Source organism: Tamandua tetradactyla, chromosome 21, assembly GCF_023851605.1.
Source record: "Tamandua tetradactyla isolate mTamTet1 chromosome 21, mTamTet1.pri, whole genome shotgun sequence".
In the NCBI taxonomy this organism is placed as follows: domain Eukaryota; kingdom Metazoa; phylum Chordata; class Mammalia; order Pilosa; family Myrmecophagidae; genus Tamandua; species Tamandua tetradactyla.
In genome coordinates this window covers 13,325,356-13,345,970 of record NC_135347.1, presented here as the reverse complement: position 1 = coordinate 13,345,970, position 20,615 = coordinate 13,325,356, and the positions used below count along the sequence as shown (strand labels likewise).

General features: G+C 35.6%; 1 protein-coding gene and 1 pseudogene across 3 annotated transcripts in view; one reads left to right on the top strand and one right to left on the bottom strand.

The window, feature by feature from the left end:
- AP3S1 (adaptor related protein complex 3 subunit sigma 1) overlaps positions 1 to 20,615 on the top strand; it is a 185,983-nt gene that overhangs the window by 65,966 nt on the left and 99,402 nt on the right. For all 3 annotated transcript variants that reach the window (XM_077138902.1, XM_077138904.1, XM_077138905.1), the window contains exons 2-3: positions 11,235 to 11,326; positions 14,622 to 14,733. In XM_077138902.1, the coding sequence (XP_076995017.1) occupies positions 11,235 to 11,326; positions 14,622 to 14,733 (204 nt within the window). The remainder of the gene's footprint in view (positions 1 to 11,234; positions 11,327 to 14,621; positions 14,734 to 20,615) is intronic.
- Positions 1,984 to 3,527, bottom strand: LOC143665469 (abl interactor 2 pseudogene; annotated as a pseudogene).

Here is a 20,615-nt window from a genome sequence, read left to right as displayed (position 1 = left end):
ATAATTTCTTCTATTAGTTTTTCTCCTCCTTTTCCCTTTTCTTCTCCTTCTGTGACACCCACAACACGTATATTTGTGCGCTTCATATTATCATTCAGTTCCCTGAGTACCTGCTCATATTTTTCCATGTTTTCCGTATAGTTTCTGTTTTTTGTCGGATTTCAGATGTTCCCTCCCCCAGTTCACTAATCCTTACCTCTGTCTCTTGAAATCTACCCTTGTAGGTTTCCATTGTTTTTTTAATCTCTTCTACTGTACCTTTCATTCCCATAAGTTCTGTGATTTGTTTTTTCAGACTTTCCATTTCTTCTTTTTGTTCATTCCTTGCCTTCTTCATATCCTCCCTCAATTCATTGATTTCGTTTTTGTGAGGTTTTCCATGTCTGTTCATATATTCTGAATAAATTGTTTCAGCTCCTGTATCTCATTTGAACTATTGGTTTGTTCCTTTGACTGGGCCATATCTTCAATTTTCCTGGTGTGCTTTGTTATTTTTTGCTGGCATCTAGACATTTAATTACCTTAATTAGCTTGTTCTGGAGATTGCTTTCACTTATCTTATGTAGGGTTTTCTTACTAGATGAGTTTTTTGTCTGTTCTTTGACCTTCAGTTCAGCTTTTTCTGGGCCTCTAGCTTAGGTTTTTTTTTTTATTATTAATTAAAGAAAAAAGAGAAATTAACACAACATTTAGAAATCATTCCATTCTACATATGCAATCAGTAATTCTTAACATCATCACATAGATGTATGATCATCATATCTTAGTACATTTGCATCGATTTAGGAAAAGAACTAGCAAAACAACAGAAAAAGATATAGAATGTTAATATAGAGAAAAAAAATAAAAGTAATAATAATAATAATAAAAAGAAAAGGAAAAGGAAAAAAAAACAAAAGACACAAACAAACAAACAAAAAAATTATAGCTCAGATGCAGCTTCATTCAGTGTTTTAACATAATTACATTACAATTAGGTATTATTGTGCTATCCATTTCTAGCTTAGGTTTTGTTTAACAGGGGTTAATTTTTCAGTTCTTGTTTTCTTGTTTCTTGCCCTGCTTGTAAGGTGCCTTTTCCCTCCCCACCCTTAGGAGGGTCTGCATAGGTATTATAGACTCCAGCCGGGCTTTCCCAGACTAAACTGGCCTCCTGTCAGGGGGAAGGAGTCACCTGCGTCACTTTTCCCTGAGGGTGAGACCCAGCAGGTTAAAAGACTTTCCTGTGAAGTCTCTGGGCTCCGTTTTTCTTATTCTGCCCAGTATGTGGCGCTTGTCTGCCTGCGGGTCCCACCAGCAAAAGATGTTGTGGCTCCTTTAACTTTGGAAGGCTCTCCCTGCTGGGGGCGTGGTGGAGACAGAGGAGAGATTGTAGGCTGGTTTTAATGGCTTTCAATTGCCAAGCCCTGGGTTCTGAATTCCTTGAGAAAGGGATTCCACCTGAGTTGGGCTTCACCCCTCCCCTGGGGAAGGCACAGGTGGGAGACAGCCCTGAAAGCAGTCTGTTTCTGCCTATACCTGGGGCAGTTGCAGCCCAAGTAGTCCCGCCACTGAATCCAGAGGCAGCCAAGCCTCCGTAGAAACAGCCACAAAACCCTCCATTTCGTCCCCTTTCATCTTTTTCAGTTAGCCCAATAAGCGACCTCCGCCTTGACCAGGTTCACCTGAGCTGGGGGCCTATTTTTAGTAGTCAGAATTTGTTTATTAATGCCACAATTGGTGTTTGGTTGGACTCAGTCCCTGCTACTGTTAGAGTGTCTTTCCTCTCCCTCTGGGAAGCCACCTGTTGGGGAGGGGCACCAGGCGCCAGCCGCTGGCCGCCGCAGCTTGGGGAACTCACGGTTCTAGGGAAACTCGCAGCCGGTCCAGCTGGTCCAGACTGGAGTACGCTGTGTGTCCGGTCACTGTCGTGGCTCCAGGAGCTGTTCTGTACTGTTTCTGGTTATTGAGTAGTTGTTCTGGAGGACGAACTAAAACGCGTACATTGCTAAGCTGCCATCTTGGCTATAAGTAGTTTTTAATCATTTGTATACTTCATTCATTTCACTGGAGGGGAATGGAATCCCAGGGTCTTCTGACAATCTGGGAAGACCTGACTATTGTGAGGGAAGCACAGCTCTGCTGAGCTTTACTTAGAATAATGTATGAGGGACTCAACATAATTCCCAGGAAGGAGCCCAGTTGTTCCATTCATCACTCCCTCATACCAACCATTATCATTCTTCTTGATGACATAATGGCTCCTTCCTAAAACGATAGCTTATCATCTTTGTATTTTGTGTAATCATGAATTGCCACAACCTTTTCCAGGTAAGACCTTGGAGCCCACGGAGGGTCCTCTTCAGCATAAGGATCACTGTATTCAACTACAGCTGCTTTCTCATCTTCATAATCTTCTGGAGGAGGAGGGGAAGAGGAAGAGTCATCAAAGACTGTTTCTTCCACAGGTGGTAGTGGAGGTGTTGTATCTGAAATATTTTCTTGGACTCTGACCACAAATCCGTTAAAGGCAACTGAGGAGTTACCTGTAGAATGGAAGGAGTAGGAGGAGCAAGAGATACTGAGTTCTAGCTATAAAAAGGTCCTCTGTTAATCTGATTCTGAAGGATTGTTTGTGACTTCATGGAAGGAGGGCATCTATAGGGCATTTGTTGGGGGAGTATGGCAAGAGGCAGTTCTATTCATGCTATAGAACTGAACAGGATGACCTGGAAAAACACTGGGAGGAGATGGAGTAGGAACTGCAATAGGACCCCCACCACTCCCACTTCCACTGTTCTCCCGACTACTTGGGTGGCTTCCTCCACTACTTCCATTGCTGCTGGAAGTTCGATTTCTTTGATTCACAGAAGCTGTCCTCACAGAGCTCTGCTGCAAGGGAGCCGTATTATGGGTCGGGGTAGGTATATAATCATTTGGTCCCACTGGAGGACACACTGACTCCAGTGTGTGATAGGTGAAGTGCCAGTCCAAGTGTTCCTTTCCCTGACATAGGGGGACTTGGGGGTTTCTGAGTTGGAGGAGTTGTATGTGGCAGCCCACCCATCTTCATATTCTGGGTACTTACCTTTACTGCATGTCCAATATCATCTAGAATCATGTAGTCAGTCGGTTTCCTTATATAATGAACTGGTCATTCAAGGTTGGCTGGAGCAATAATCTTGTGTCCTTGAAGTGTTATTATTGGTGGTTAAATACCAATTTCTCTTCCTGTAATGTTCTCTTTGTGAATATCAACTGTTTGTGAAATATGATTGATTGAAGATTCCATTCTGTGTAGCTGGGATGTCTGTATATCTAGCATCTGCAGGACATTGTTGGCCAAGAAATTTATCAGATAGGCAACACTTGCTAAGGACTGAGTGGTGTAGTCTTTGGTTTCTTCTAGGGCTTGCTGCTTATCTGCTAACTGCATGTAGTTGTTCTTACAGTAATTAGTCACCCAGCTCCAGATTTGTTTAACTGTTGAAAAGGATCTGGTGGCCCCCCAGGATTTCCTCCTCCAACAGCATCTGCAGCTCCACCATTGTCACATCCTCCTCCTCCTCCTCCTCCTCCTTATACAGTCCCCATATATTCCCTTTTTCATGTTGAGGAAGTTCCCTTCTATTCCTGTCCTTTGAAGTGTTTTCATCAAGAAAGAATGTTGAATTTTGTCAAATACTTTTTCTGCATCAATCGAGATGGTCATATGATTTTTCTTTTTGACTCATTGATATAGTGTATTACATTAATTGATTTTTAAAAAATTTATTTATTTATTAATTAAAAAAATTAACAAACAAAAACATTAACATATGATCACTCCGTTCTACATATATAATCAGTAATTCACAATATCAGCCCATAGTTGCATATTCATCATTTCTTAGAACGACATTAATTGCTTTTTTGTGTTGAACTAGACTTGCATACCTTGAATAAAACCACTTGGTTCTGATGTATAATTCTTTTAATATGGTTCTGGATTAGATGCGCAAGTATTTTTTTGAGGATTTTTACATTTATATTCATTATAGTGATTGATCTGTAATTTTCTTTATTTGTAATATCTTTGTCTGGCTTTGGTATTAGGGTGAAGTTGGCTTCATAGAATGAGTTAGGTAGCTTTCCCTCACCTTCAGTCTTTTTGGAAAATTTTATCAAAGTTTGTACTAAACCTTTCTTGAATCCTTGGTAGAATTCTCATGTGAAGCCTTCTGGTCCTGGACTTTTCTTTTTGGGGAGCTTCTTGATGATTGATTCAATCTCTTTACTTGTGATTGGTTTTTTTGGTATATTCATCATCATGATCATTTCTTAGACCATTTGCATCAATTCAGAAAAAGAAATAAAAAGAAAGCAGAAAAAAAATTATACATACATACCCCTTATCCCTCCCTTTCATTGATCACTACTATTTCAATCTACTAAATTTATTTTAACATTCGTTCCCCTTATTATGTATTTATTTTTAATCCATATGTTTTACTCCTCTGTCAGTAAGGTAGATAAAAGGAGCATCAGACACAAGGTTTTTGATGTCTTCTGTTTCTTCTTGATTCAGTGTTGGTTGTTCATACCTTTCTAGGAAGTTGGCCATTTTATTTACATTGTCTAGTTTATTAGCATATAGTTTTTCATAGTATCCTCTCATTACCTCCTTTATTCCTGTGGAGTCAGTGGTTATGTCCTCTCTTCCATTTTTGATTTTATATATTTGCATCTTTTCTCTCTCTCTTTTTTTTTTTTTTGGTCAGCCTATCAATTTTACTGATTTTCTCCAAGAACCAACTTCTGCTTTTGTTGATTTTCTCGATTGTTTTCATGTTTAACTGAAAACATGAAAACTTATTTCTGCTCTAATCTCCCTCTTTATTTTTGTTAATGTTTGCCTCATGCATTTTTGGGGCATCCTGTTTAAGTGCGTATGTATTTATGATTGTTATTTCTTCTTGTTATATTGCCCCTGTTATTAATGTATCATGTTCTTTTTTGTGTCTTATAACAACTTTGAATTTAATGTCTGATTTGTCTGATATTAGTATAGCTACTAATATCACTATATTATAGTGATATTAAAAAGGACCACTTCTTTTTGGATACTGTTTGCATGGAATATTCTTTCCAGCCTTGCACTTTCAGCCTATTTCTATCTTTGGACCTGGAGTAGTCTCTTGTTGACAGAATGTAATTGGCTTAAAAAAAAAAAACCTGTTCTACCATTGTGTGTCTTTATATTGGTGAGTTTAAGTCTTTAACAATCAGTTTTATTATTGTAAAGGCAGTATTTATGTCCACCATGTTATCCTTTGATTTTTATATTTCATATCTTATTTTTCTCCATCTTTTTACCCTTTTATTTATCCTTACTGATAACTTCATTTCTACACTCTCCTCCAAGCCTTTCTTTCCTTTCAGCCTGTAGGGACTTCCTTTAGTATTTCTTGTAGTGCAGGTTTCTAGTTAATGAACTCTCTCAGCGTCTGTTTATCTCTGAATGTATTAACTTCTCCCTAATATTTGAATGACAGTGTTACCAAAAACAGAATTCTTTGAGGGCAATTTTTCTCTTTCAGTTTCTTAAATATATTGTAACACTGCCTTCTCACCTCCATGGTGTCTAATGAGAAATCAGCACTTAGTCATATTTGGCTTCACTTGTATGTTGTGAATTGCTTTTCCCTTGCTGCTTCCAGAATATTCTATTTTTGGCAGTTGACAATCTAGCATGCCTCTCATGTATAGTAGAAGGTCTATACAGATTTATTCAGTTTGGCTTTCATTGGCTTCTTTGATCTGAATATCAATGCTTTTATAAGAGTTGGGAAGTTCTCAACTATTTTTCCTCAAATAACCCTTCTACCCTTTTTCCCTTCTCTTTTTGGGTCACCATGACATGAATGTTTGTGTGTTATATGTTGTTACTCAGTTCCCAGAGACCCTACTTAATTTTTCCTATTCTTTTGACTATCCTTGTGTCTGTTTGAATTCACATGCCTTGTCTTCTAGGTTGCTGGTTTGTTCTTCTGTCTGTTCAAATCTGTTGTGGTGGGCTTCTAGTATATTTAAATTTCAACTCTACTGCCTTTCATTCCAATAAGATCTGTTATTTTTCTTTGCTTGCTTTCAAATTCTTTATGCTCACCGAGTATCTTAATATCCTTTATCTATTTAGCCATCTCTTTGACTTTGTTTAGGAATTTGTTTGAATATCTTTGATTAGTTGTTCCAAATTCTGTGTCTCCTTCAACTTTTTGAGTTATTCCTTTAGCTGGGCCATATCTTCCTGTTTCTTAATATGGTTTATTTTTTGCTGATGTCTGGGCATCAGATTATCTTGTTGAGTTTACTCTGACAGTTGGATTCTCTCCCGTCAAAGTTTTTGTTTTTGAATGGGTTTGTGTTAATGCTCTTCTTTGACACTTCATTCATCAGTATTACACAATCTGGGCTGGGCCAGGAACTGATGAAGGGTGTGCATACTAGCTCCACAGGGCTCTAGGGTGGTCAGGTGAAGCCTAAAAGCCTTTAATCCCATTCTTCACCCAAAAGCATTTTAGGTGTGCTTTCCTCACCTGCCACCAGATGGTGGACTTCGGCAACCTATTGCCCTCAGCCCTCAGAATGAAGCCTTTTTTTTTTTTTAACCTCCTTATCAAGTCCAGGAAATGGTGTAGCCACACCAGGTGGGTTGAGTTGAAATCACTAGTGGCCCCAGAAGTGCAAGTTTGCTGGCCAAAAGCAGGCACAGTGCTTAGACCATGTCCTGCTATATTCTTGGAAGTGTGGACTTCTGCTGCCCTTTGAGCCTGGGAATTGCCCTCCACTGGAGACCGAAGAATTGGATGCTTTCTGCTCCAAGGGTAGGGTGTGTGTGCCAGGCGCCAGAGCAGAGAAGGGTTCCAATTTCTCACCACAACTTTTCCAGCACTTTCCTAAGTGTTGTAGGCACTCCTTCTCCCGATATCCAGAGCCCCAGATCTGTTGTTGCGGATAGTTTCTGCATGACTCCTAGCTTTAGCTCTGGGTCAGAAGTGAGTCCAGCCTCTCCCTATTCAGCCATCTTGGATTCCTTCCTCATTGAATTTTATATCAGTGTTAAATTAGCTGCACAAAATGAATTTGGAATTGTTAATGCGTTATTTGTACTATGGGAGAGTTGTGTAAGATTGGAATGACCTGTTTCTTGGATCATTGGTAGAGCTTGGTATTAAGCTATCAGAACTGGTTTTATTTTTGGTGGGCATATTTTGATTACTATTTAGTCTTTACATTATGAAGATGGTATTACTAATGTGCTTCTATCTCTTCCTGAGGCAATTTTGGTAAGTTTTATTTTTAAGGTATTTTACCATTTCATCTTAGGTTTTCAAATTTATTGACAGAAGTTGCAAAAGAATGCCTTATTGTGTATTAAATCTCTGCAGCATTTTAAACTAGGTTCCCCTTTTGTTCTGTATATTGCTTATTACTACTTTATCACTCTCCCACTCTTTTTTCTTCTTTCTATTGATTAGTCTTAGCAGTGGCTTGCAATTTTTTGCCCTTTTTTTTTTTAAACTTTTTTATTGTATACTATAACATACAAAGCAAAGAAATAAAAAAACAATTTTTTAACTTTTTCATGGTATAATATAACATATATACAAAGCAAAGAAATAGAAAAGCAATATATTGTTTTTAAAGCACTTTTCAAAAAGTGGTTACAGAACAGATCCCAGAGTTTGTCATGGGCTACCATATGATCCTCTTATATTTTTCCTTCTAGCTGCTTCTGAATACAGGAGGCTAGCAGGCTTTAATACTTTTTTTTATCATCACAATCGACTTTTTTCCCTTCTTTTTTATGAACAATAACATATATACAAAAAAACTATAAATTTCCAAGCACAGCACCACAATTAGTTGTAGAACTTATTTCAGACTTTGACATGGATTATGATTTCACAATTTTAGATTTTTACTTCTAGCTGCTCTAAAATACTGGAGACTAAAAGAGATACCAGTTTAATGATTCAGCATTCAAATTCTTTTGTTAATTCCTGTCTTCTATGCTTAATTCTACCATCACCTTTGATCTTTCCATACCTCTCATTGGGGTTGTTTGGGCTGTAGCAATTCTAAATTTTTTTATATTGGAAGGGTCTGTCACTAATATGGGGTAGGGACATGTTACTATCTGATTTTCTGGAGAAGCCGAGCTAGGTTTCAGGACTTATCTGAACCAGGGACCCATCTGGAGGTTGTAGGTTTCTGGCAAGTTACTCCAGTGCCTAGAGCCCTTGTGGAATCTTATAAATTGCCCTAGATGTTCTTTAGGATTGGCTAGAATGGTCCTGGTTGGGGGTTGGCAGGTTATGATACGTAGCAAAGTCTACCTGAAGCTTGTGTAAGAGCAACCTCCAGAGTAGCCTCTTGACTCTATTTGAACTGTCTCTGCCACTGATACTTTATTAATTTCACATCTTTTCCCCCTTTTGGTCAGGATGGCATTGTTGATCCCACGGTGCCAATTCTGGATTCATCCCTGGAAGTCATCTCCCACGTCACCAGGGAGACTTTGACTCCTGGATGTCATGTCCCACATAGAGGGGAGGGCAATGATTTCACTTGCAGAGTTGGGCTGAGAGAGACTGGGGCCACATCTGAGCAACAACAGAAGTCCTCCAAAAGTAACTCTTAGGCATGCCTATAGGTAGTCTAAGCTTCTCTGCTACCTACATAAGCTTCGCAAGAGTAAGCCTCATGATCGAGAGCATGGCCTATTGATTTGGGTATCCCTAAAGTTTGACGCAGTATCAGGGGCTTCCCTGATGGTAAGGTGTAATAGTTCCATAGTCTTCTCCCCTCCCTCAGGGGACTTTGCCAATACTTTTTTGTTATCTAGTTAGTATGCTTTAGGATGTTTCCAGGCATTACAATAATCTATACAGGATTAAAGGACCTCTTTCTCCTTCTGTGCCCTCTGTGTTTCAGTTGTTCAAATGAGCTATACAGATAGGTTGAGTTGATTATGCACTATGGAAAATTTCAGTTCCAAATCAAATCTTTCTTCCATTGGTCTCAAAGAGTATACGTGGTTCTAAAATATAGATACTGTCTTCGTTACTCCTATGTTCTGAATTACTTTAACCCCAACCTGTTCAGCTTTGTTCTTATCTCTAAATATCAGGTTATGTATATAAAACAGCCTCTCAAAGTCCAGAAATAATAATCACTGCTTCGGGCTTAATGTGTCTCTTCTAAAAGCTTACAATCTAGGCCCCTGTTTTCTTATAAGCGTTTTCTCAAGGTGACCATACCATTGTTGTTTTTTTGTTTCTGGCTTATCTTGTCTCACCAAATATCCGACATGTTCATTCACATGGTTGCATGCCTCAGGATAATGTTCCTTTTTAGTAGCAGCACAACCTTTGTTCATAAATATACGGCATCTTTCGCCATTTTACTTCTCCTTCAGCCACCTACATTCATTGGGCATTGTATAGAGGGCCCAGAGTCCACAGTCCATCAACATTTTCCATTTTAAATAATTTCATTGTCCCCAAGAGACAGAAAACCAATAAACAAACCCTCACCAAATAGGAGATCTAAACCTCCTCTGAACTCTTGTCCCTCACCCCATTATTTACCTCTGCTGTTGTTGTGGTAGTGCTGATGGTTTCCTTTTGATCACAGCTCGTAGCATGCAATAGCAGTTTTCCCCTGTACGCTGTTTTTTTTGTCTTTTTTAACAAACTGACTTTTAGCCTCATTTATTCATTCTTGTTTAGTTCATTAATCTGTTCTTTTTACTGTCTTCCTTGTAATTTATTTGCATTTTGTTCTGCTGAACTTTTTCTTAAGAATTTTGAGATTTTTCTTAATACTTTGATATTTTTGTTGCTGTTGAGTTCTGATACCTGACATTGGAAAAATGTTTAGTCATGTTTTTTGCCAATTTTTAAATTGGATTGTTTGTCTTTTTATTGTTTTGTAGGGCTTTTAAATATATTCTTATGTGGTTTCCAAATATTTTCTCCCATTAGTAGGCTGCCTTTTCACCCTTTTGACAAAATCCTTTGAAGCACAGAAGTATTCAGTTTTGAGGAGATCCAATTTATCTATTTATTGTTTCATTGCTTGTGCTTTTGGTGTAAGATCTAAAAAACTACATCTGTCACTAGGTCTTGAAGATGTTTCCCTACATTTTCTTCTAGGAATTTTACGATGCTACTTCTTATATCTCAGTCTTTGATTCATTATTTAAATTCTCTGTTTCCTTATTGATCCCCTATTTAGATATTCTCTCTATTAAAGAGAGTGGTGTGTTGAAGTCTTCCACTGTTATTGTAGAGACATCTGTTACTCCCTTCAGTTTTGCCTGTGTTTGCTTCATGTACTTTGGGGTACTTTGATTAGGTGCATAAATATTTAAGATAATTATTTCTTCTCGATGATTTGTCCCTTTTATTAATGTATAGTATCCTTCATCTCTTGAATCATTTTTGCATTTAAAGTCTATTTTGTCTGATGTTAGTATAGTATATTGGTTTGCATTTTAGATGTTACTAATCACGTTGGCATTTCTTCATTAGTTATGGACCCCATATTTCCTTTCCTGTGAAATTCTTGTTTATGATTTTTGCCAATTTTTCTATTGCAATGGTTGTGATGCTAGCTCTTTTTTTATTTTTTTTTAAATGAGATATGAATTTCTTGGTTGAATTGAACAAATATTTATTAATTTGGTTTAGGCCATGCATATATAAGATAAGTAAGATGTATGGACCCTGATCTCAATTTACATTTAATAATGGCCTAACTTACTCAGTTGAAAACTCCAAACTTCTTGTATCTCTCTTCCATTCAAATACAGATCACTTACATGAGTTATTTATTGCTTTACCTCCTGCTTCAGTTTATTTGTTTGTAAAACAGTGTTCTACAACTAGATAGTTTTTAGTGTCCCTTCTAAAATCTGTGTAATTCATCTGTCCATTATTTTTCTTGGTGGTTTTTGAAACTTTGAAATGAACTTATTTTATTGTAGAAAATTATAAAGTGTTGATGTTTTAAAATTTTCATCAAAAAATGTTGGTTTTTCTTTCCATAAACTGTGATTTATATAAGTTTACCCTAATTGACATCTAACTTACCTCTCCAAGGGTGGATTTCCCAGAGTAATTTTACTACTTTTTATTTTTAAAATTCTTAAAATACTGTTAGATGTATAAACTCCATTCTAATAAATATGAATTATTCTTTCTCAGAGTGAAGATACACAACAGCAAATCATCAGGGAGACTTTCCATTTGGTATCTAAGAGAGATGAAAATGTCTGTAATTTCCTAGAAGGAGGATTGTAAGTAAAGCATTTCATAGACATTTCTTTGACAATATGATTAAAATATGTACTGTTTAATCAGTTTCTAGTACAAGTTTCCTTGTTTTGATTAATTGTGTTAGGTGAATTCATTACCACCTATGTCAATTATATATCTAACTGAAAGAATTTTTTTTAATGTGCACTTTTTTCTTTTAAAAAATTTTATAAGGGTATTTTATAAAGGTAATATATTTTTACAGTAAAAATTCAAACATTACAGGGAAGTATAAAATGTAAAATGAGTCTCCTCCTCCCAACCTTAGTCCTTCCTCCCAGTTTCTTGTGTTCCTTTCTAGAATATTAATTTTGCCTTAAATAACATAAAAAATAACCTTAGAATATTTCTTTATGAAATATACTATTTATTGGTTTGCATGTGACTTGTTTTCACTTCAGATTTTGAAAAGCTTTGCATATAAACACATCTAGAGCAACTTCATTCTCTTTAATGACTGTAGAATATTTCTTTAGGATGAAAGTTATTGTTCATAAAAATGTATTGTATTCCTTATTTTATTAAAATAAGGATGAAATCTATTTTTTGTGCATGTGTGTGTTGTGATTCAGCTAATTTTTCTATTTTTAAAATGAATAAATTAGTATCACTTATAATTAACTTGCCATCTATTTTAGAGCAATACTTTAAAAATAATGGCTACAATGTAAACAGCTTGCTCTCAAATAGTTTAATAAATGTCCCTTCCCATGTTTATATAATTAATATTTAAATAACATATTTCTTCATGAGAAGTTGAAGAAATAAAATTTAGGTGAGTCCCTTTTTCAGTAATCGTAGATTAGTCAAAGAAAACTAGCTTTCATATTATAAAAAAATAGTTCATTTAACAAAGAATCCATTCTTATATGACCATAATTTTTTGTAATCATGTATAAAGTTGACCTGAATTTCTTAAAAGCCTATTTTATTCGGTACTTAAATGTACAGAGACACAGTTATAATTTGTAAATTTTGCCATTAAATCAATCTAATATAATAGTTGAGAGACGTATACCTGCTTTCAGCTCTAATACATTCATTGTACTTCACTTCTAATTGCTATGAGATTTAAGTTGTCTTTATTATTAATGTCACCCCCTTCATGGAAGGCACATACTGTGTCAGAGATGAAGCTGCACATCTAGTCTAATCCTCACTGCGTCACTAACAAGGTGGTTTCCTTAGGTCATTTAAATTCTTTGGCATCCATTTACTTCTCTGTAAAATGAGAAATTTGTACTAAAGATTTAAAAAAATGCTCTGGTTTTATGTGTTGTATTGCCTTCCACACAAGAATTTGTATCAGCATTTGCTACTAGTATTATACTTGAAAGGTGAAATTATATATTTTAAGGTAAAATATGTACTTTAAAAAAAAAACAACTTTTATTTTTTTGGCATGGGCAGGCACCAGGAATCGAACCCGGATTTCTGACATGGCAGACGAGAACTCTGCCACTAAGCCAACGTGGCCCACCCAAAAAAACTTCTTATCTGGAAGTCTCAAACATTCACAAAAGCAGAGAGTATAGTATAATGAAGCCCAGCTTCAATGATTAACATTCTGCCGTTCTTGTTTTTCCCTACCTCCACTTTGTTTTGTTGGAGGTTTTTAAAGCAAATTTCAGATGTAATATAATTTCTACCTTAATACTTGAGTTGGTAATGCTAACAGATTCAGGACTTTTGACAAAACAATAGTATCGTTACTATAAGCAACACAATAAACATTAATATTAAAATATCATCATGTATTAAATGTTCTTGGTTGACTTAAAAGTCTTTTTACTACTGGTTTGTTAGCACAATGTGTTCTTACTATATCTTTGCTTTTTTGAAATAACATAATAGCTGTTTTAGGGGGGGAGCAGTTGCATGGTCTGGAAATCGAACCTGAGTCTCCCACATGGAAGGCGAGCATTCTACCACTGAACCACCTGTGCATACCCCATAATAGCTGTTTTGAAACTTAGTTTTCAAAAGTGTGGTCTTTTAAAGCAAAGCAAAGCAAAAGTTTGAGATAAATAACTAAGTTGCTGACTCAGAATGAATGGAAACTGGCTATTTATACTCATTTTGTCTCGGGACAATTGCAATCATATTTCTAAATTTAATTTCAGAGAATTTATGTATTTTTAAATATTTTTTTCTGGAAAAGTAATTATCTACTATAGTAGGAATTTTTAATTATTGCCAAAGATCTTTTCTACTTTTGAAATTAAAGGACATAAAGTTGTGTATTCTTAGAGAAATTGTTTGATATCAATAGAACGTCTAAGTTTAGTGTTATTTTTATTGAATAAGAAGTAGATGCTATTTGCCCATGTCCTGTTCGAATGTTCAGTTAGTTTTGATTACATTTAGCCTTGATTTTAAATTGTGCTGATGTTACAAAGGGTCTTTTGTGAATGGGGATTAATGTAAATTTAACTATGAAATAGCTAAACTGTTTAGAAAAGTTTGGAATGATTTCCTATTATGATTTAAAATATGCTGAAATTCCAATCAATAAAAATATTTGATGAAAGAATTGAGTGTCTCATAGCTCAAAGAAATCTTCAAGGCAAATCTATCCAAAATTTAGGTAATGTCTTTTTTTAAAATTCTGGTTGATAGTCTTAAGCTGTGTAATTTATTGTGACCCATGGGGTTAAATCTATGTCCTGTAATCTGAAACCTGCCCTTTGCTCTGTCTGCTGTCCTTCTTTCTGTTCCTTGAACAATATATACTTTGTTCTTGATGAAACAGCCTTTTTTGTTAGTTATCGTTGTCTGAAATGCTCTTCTGTAAACTTTTTCATGACCAATTCCTTATCATTAGACTCAACCTAAATGTCATTTTTCCTCCCTAATATCTGAAGTAGTGAATCCATCAATATGGCATCATCCTATTTTGATTCTCTAATTAGTGCTTTCTACTATCTGATCGTTTTCTTATTCATTTATTTATTACCCTTCATGCACTATCACCCTTCATGCACATTGTAGGTACTTATTTATTATCCTTCATGCACATTGTAGGTACTCAGTAAAAAGTTAATAAATGAATGAACTAAAATTCATCACCAAATTTTTTGACTTGACATTTCAGAAGAAAACAGACATCTTAGTTACTTAGTCTCTGAAATAAATTCTCTTGAATGCTTGTGCCATTAAATATTACTTTTCATTTTATAAAAGATTTTCAAACACATTACCAGTTTAATTAAGCAAATGAAAATGTTTTGCATTATGTTCTTTATAACATTCCAGTTGTTTTGTTTTGTCATTTAGGTTGATAGGAGGATCTGACAACAAACTGATCTATAGACATTACGCCACATTATACTTTGTCTTCTGTGTGGATTCTTCAGAAAGTGAACTTGGCATTTTAGATCTAATTCAAGTAAGTTAACATATGCTTCTCACTGTCTTGAATAACTATATTGACACTTTTATTTTTTTAAACTTGTATTTTCTGATTTCTATAAAATGATATTTTATTTGATAAGAAATATTGTTCCATAGTAAAGATTGGGTAAAAGAGGGATAAGGCATGTGGAAACAAGTAGATTAATTAAATTTAATTACTAATCACTACTAGATTCATCATGGCCGTTTTTCCTCTTAATGTAAGTTACCACAAGAAGCCCATGATTGATGGTTCACTAATAACATGTGGCTCTGTATATCCCATTTCTGACCCCAAACCCTCCCCTTGCGGTCTCCTGAAAAATCTTTCATACTGTCTCTGGAACTCAAAGTCAGTTATTAGCAAAATTCTTTTTTATCTTAATCCCCTTCTGTAATAATACCTTCAGCTTTTTGTTTTAATTTAAATTTGGCTTTCCTAATGATAGTACCTACATCTCTTTCAAATGGTAGCTGTTTTCTTTTCTGCTTCTTCCTACCATTGAGCCCTTGAGATGTTTTATTTCCTTCTTATTGGTACATCCAGACTATTCTTTCTTCTAAAACTCTTCCAACTTTGACTTTCATCTTTTCAAACTATGCCTTTCTGCCACCCTGTTGCAGTCACCTCTCATCCTTACCTCTCGTTCATTAAGATTTTGTCAAGAGGTGTTAAGGGTCTAAGTTGCAAGCTAAGTTAACCTAAGTTAACCTATAGCACCTCCTGGATGCTGGCAGTGGACTTGAGAATCCTAGGCCAATGACAAAGGACTTTAATTATTAACAGCAAAAGCAATAGCCAGAGTAATAGCATTTATTTGTCCTGGTTCCCCAAGTCCTAGTTCCCCCAGAGCAATGTGAAAAGGACCTGGTTATACCTGTAACACACACAGTAGGTTGAATTTCAGGAGGGGAACTCATAGTTTAGGGAATTGGAGTCTTTTATAATGAACGCTAAGCATTTCTGGCCTTGCCCTAGATGAGGGCACCGTGTCTTTCTTCCAGGGGTTAGGCAAACCCTTTGCTCTGGAGGTAGACACTCTTATTCTCCAAAGCTATTTGCTATACAGTATCCTTGCAAAGGTAGTCCAGAATGAAGGTCATCAGTGCCTCTGCTCACAGTATGTGCAGAAACATGAGACCCATGGAGAATTGTCTCCTGAGATTTTAGTTCCTAGTTCATTAGCATTCACCAAAACACTACTTGTGTTCTAATTCTGATGATTTCATTGTTCATGTAGGTAATTCTTATAATATGCTGGTGTCTTCAAACCTGGAACTCCTCTCCTCCAATGACTTTCCTTCAGTGACTTTTGTCCTCTAACCCACCTCACTACTTATTTCTAGACCTTCTTATTATCCAAACTGCAACTCTATTCTCTGTTTATCTCCTCTATTATCTTTTCATATCACTGTTTATATCACTATTAACTGTAACAATTCTTTGGACATGTTGGAACCCTCAGCCTTGTAGATCTGCCATTTTTCACTGTTCCTGATCTTCCTGGTGACTTACTTTTAGCAGCTTTAAATTCCGTGGCCAGTCATTATAATCATAACCTTTTATAGACTCAGCTCCTTGCTTATATGCATACATCTGTACATACCAACAAAAAAAAATCTCCCATACTCCTAGACAACTACTGTTATTTTCTCCTCTCCCTTCAAACCTCTGACATCTGTAGGATGTTGCTTCCCAGTTTACTGAGAAAATTGAAACAATTAGAAGACTTCTACAAGTTTCTACTATCTTCCTAACTACCTACATCTATGCTCATATACTCTGTCTTCTGTTAGAGATGAACTGACCATGATCCTAGCTAAGGCCAACCCATTCATTTATATGCTAGTTCCCCCGCTCCTTGTTGCTGTTGTAGTTCATCCTCTTTTTCCTGTAATATTTTTTCCCATCTAGATCATTCCCATCACCTAAAATATGTTCTCTCATTAAAAAAAAAAAAGGTACTGTCCCTACTTCATTCCCCAGTTATTGCCTCATTTCTTACCCTCTCTTATCAGTGAAACACTTTTAAAAAGTTGTGTGAGCATACTGTTTCACATTTTTCTTTCTTTAGCCCCACTGTTGCTGAAACCAAAGGTCAATTTTCAGTCCTTATCTTATTTGTTTGTTCATTTGGCTCTCTAGATCGGCTTATTTGCCTGGTTTTCGTCCTACTCTTTACTTGTTTTGTGTCAGTGTCCTTTGCTGGTTTGTCTCCTACCTCTAAATATTAATAATGTCCTAGGGCTCAGTCCTTTGACATATCTACTTTCTGACTTAATTCATTCACTAGGTGGTCTTATCCAAACGTTTTGTCTGTCTTTCTATCTGTTTATCTGTCTAGAAGACTTCCAAATTTGAATTTTTGACCCAGACCTTTCTTCTTAATTTCTGATTTGATCAGCTACCTGCATATAAAGCATCCCTATTTAACTATCTAATAAAGACCTCAACCTTAACATGTCCCAAACTTAGATCCAGATATTTCTTCAAAAAGCTGTACCTTCTGCAGTCTTCCCTATATCAGCTAATGACAACTGCATCCTTCAGTTGAAATAGCCAAAACCTGAATATTCATCCTTGACTCTCATTTTCCCTCACTGCATATCCTCTTTGGCAAATTCTGTTGGATGTACAGATTCTAACCATTTAACTTCCTTCTCTTTTGCCACCATCCTGGTCCAAGTCAACGACAGCTCTTGCCTGAATTTTTTTTTTTTTTTAAGTTTTTAGTTATATTAATTCTTTGGTGAAATAGCTGCAGAGTCACAGATCAAGTTACTGAGGAATCTTTACCCCTTCTTTTGACTCGCACCAACATTGGCCTTTGCAGTGCCCCTGACTTTCTTCATTCTGTTCTTGTGTTCCTTTTGCTGTTTCCTTGAAGTCTTGCCTTCTCATACAGGCTATGTCTTGTAAGTCTGTGTTTGGGTTCATTATTTTTTTCATTATCCAAGGACTCATAAATCATGCCAAAGCTAGTCATCATGCCACTGCCAAAATGGATTCTGAATCCAAATACAAAGATGACATCTGGTGGAGTCGTGTAGATTTTGGCTAGTTTTTCCCGAATTTCCTTCTTAGGTACCCTTATCTCTCCAGGGTGAAGAACATCGATGACCATTTGTTTCCACTGAAGTAGTCGGTTGTCATGAACTTCCTGGTCCAGATAGTTGCCATGTCATTCATTATGGTAGGTGATACTCAGGCAACCAGGGAAGAAAAGAGTCTTGCCTGGATTATTGCAGTAGTTTCCTGACTGGTCTCTCTCCTTCCAGTTTATTTTTTTCTCCCCTTGGTCTTTTCTCAGCATAGCAGCCAGAGTGATACTATTGAAATATGTCACATCTTATGCTTTTCCATTCTGAACCTTTTAATGGCTTCTCTTCTCACTCAGAATAAAAGCCAGATTCTTTACAGTGACCTAAGTGGCCCCTACGTGATCTGACCCCCTTCCTCCATACCCCATTACTTATCTTACTTCATCTTTTACCCTTTCTCCCTTTACTGTGGCCACAGTGACCTTGTTGCTCCTCAAATATATCAGGCATACTTTTACTTCAGAGCTTTTGTACTTGTTGATTTTGTACCTAGAATACTTTTCCATAGATATTTCATGGTTAGCTTTTTTATTCTTTCAGGTCTTGACTCAGATATCTTCTTCTCAATGTGGTATTCCCTGGCCATTTCTTCTAAAAATTTTACTTCTCTCTAACATTCCATAACCCATTTCCTACTTTGTTATTCTTTTCCTTAGTGCCCATCACCTTCTAATATTCTCTATATTTGACTTACTTTATTTTGTTTATTGTCATTTACCCTCATCAAAATATAAGTTCTAAGAGGGCCAGGACTTTTATCTTGTTCACTGATTTATCCCCATTACCTCAAACAGTGCAAGACACAAACTGTGTCTTCAATAGATAGCTGTTAAATGAAAGAGTGAATGTATTTAATGTGTCATCTCAAGCATTCTATATAAAATAACTGAGAATAAAGCCCAACAGTTATTTAGGAAGAACGAATTAGCTAGAAAGATCAAGTAAAGTAGTTGCTACATGCTGGTAATGTTTTGTTTCTTTGATATGAGATATAATTACATTGGTGTGTTTAATTTGTGAAAATCATCAAGCTCTATATACACTTAGGATTTTGTACTTTCTGTTTGTGTGTAACACTTGAAAAAAAGTTAAAAAATAAACTCTGTCATTAAAAAAATGTTGCTGCAAATCATTTTATTAGGTTAAGTTCATCAAGAGGAAAGGTGCTGGACTTGTATTATCTTTCTCTTTCTTGACACAGGCAGTGCAAAAACATAAGAGCATATTGTAGGTAAGTTGTAGATTTAAGAAACTGCATGCAAAAAGCAAGTTTTCTTTGCCAAACAGTTCCATTTTTTTAAAATCAGCAAAAAGGAGGCATGCTTTAAATATCAGATTATAAAATAAATGAAACATTAGTCAAAGCAGAAAACTTTGGTAATAAATTCTGAGCACCGAAGTTTAAAAATATTAAAAGTAGCTAGATTGAGACTTTATGCCAAAAGTTTGTTAATAAAGAAAAAAAGGAGAGACTCAAGTGATAAATGGAACTATTAATATCCCAGATTACTCTTTAATCCATGATTTTTAAACTGAGTTATGGAGAGGAACTAGATGTCAGAGAGGTACATGAAACTTCAAGTAATCTTGGCAAACATGCCTGGTTTTTGTTTTGTTTCTTCTGTTTGCTTTGTTTCTTCAAGATTAGTGATGATGAGGAAATGACACTTTTTTAGATAAGCATATATATAGTATAATGTAGAATATAAATTTTTCATTTCATTTAAAGCTTAAGAGGGGACTTCAAATAAATTTTAAGCCTAAGATGGATGCCGCCTAAGATCCCTTGGATATATGTTCACTTTTCCTCCAGGAGGTTACTTTAGAAATACTGTTAAATTTTGTTTTGTTTTAAGAAAAAGAAGCCAAATTTTATAAATCAGTGATGGTTAAGTGTTGATTAAGACTGTATATTGTATTGCTTTTTAACTGTATTCATTATTACATTTCTTTGTTTATCCCATATAGGGAGTAGTTAATTTGTTATGTTATTATTTCAGTAAACTTTGTGTTTCTGTAGAAAAAGATTTTTTGATATGGAACTGTGCTGTTTCTCTCTTACTTATCCATTACTCACTACAGAGAAGCAAATTGGTAGACCTACACATGACATTCCCAAACACTATTATCTCTTTACCTGAGCTGCCTACTGGAATTACAAAAAAGAAAACAGGAGAAAATAGTGCATTTCAAATTCAGTCTGTTTTATTGAAGAGTAATACTGTAACAAGAAAGATGTTTACAAACATGAAGTTTTCTAATAGTAAATCAGAAATATTTTACACTTGCTCTCAGATATTTAAATCGTCATTGTTATTTTATGCTGTAGTTATGATAGCACAGTTATAGCTCAGAAGGTAGTTAGATGGGGAGTTGTCAAAGATCCTATATCACAATCCAGTTAAATTCTATTGTGTTTTTTTAATTGAGATTATAATAAATGTGAATTTATATATTCACATAACATATAATCATCCAAAGTGTGCAATCAGTGGTTCACAGTATCATCACATACTGGGCATTCATCATCACAATCAATTTTTGAACATTTTCATTGCCCCAAAAATAAAAATAAAATTATAAAAGAATACCCAAAAGATCCCATGCTTCTCTGCCCCCTGTTGTTTATTTATTTTTTTGTCTTTTTATTTTCCTTACTCATCTGTCCATACATTGGATAAAGAGAGTGTCGGTCATAAGATTTTTACAGTCAGACAAACACATTTAAAGTTTTATAGTTATTCATCTTCATTCAAGGCTATTGGATTACAGTTC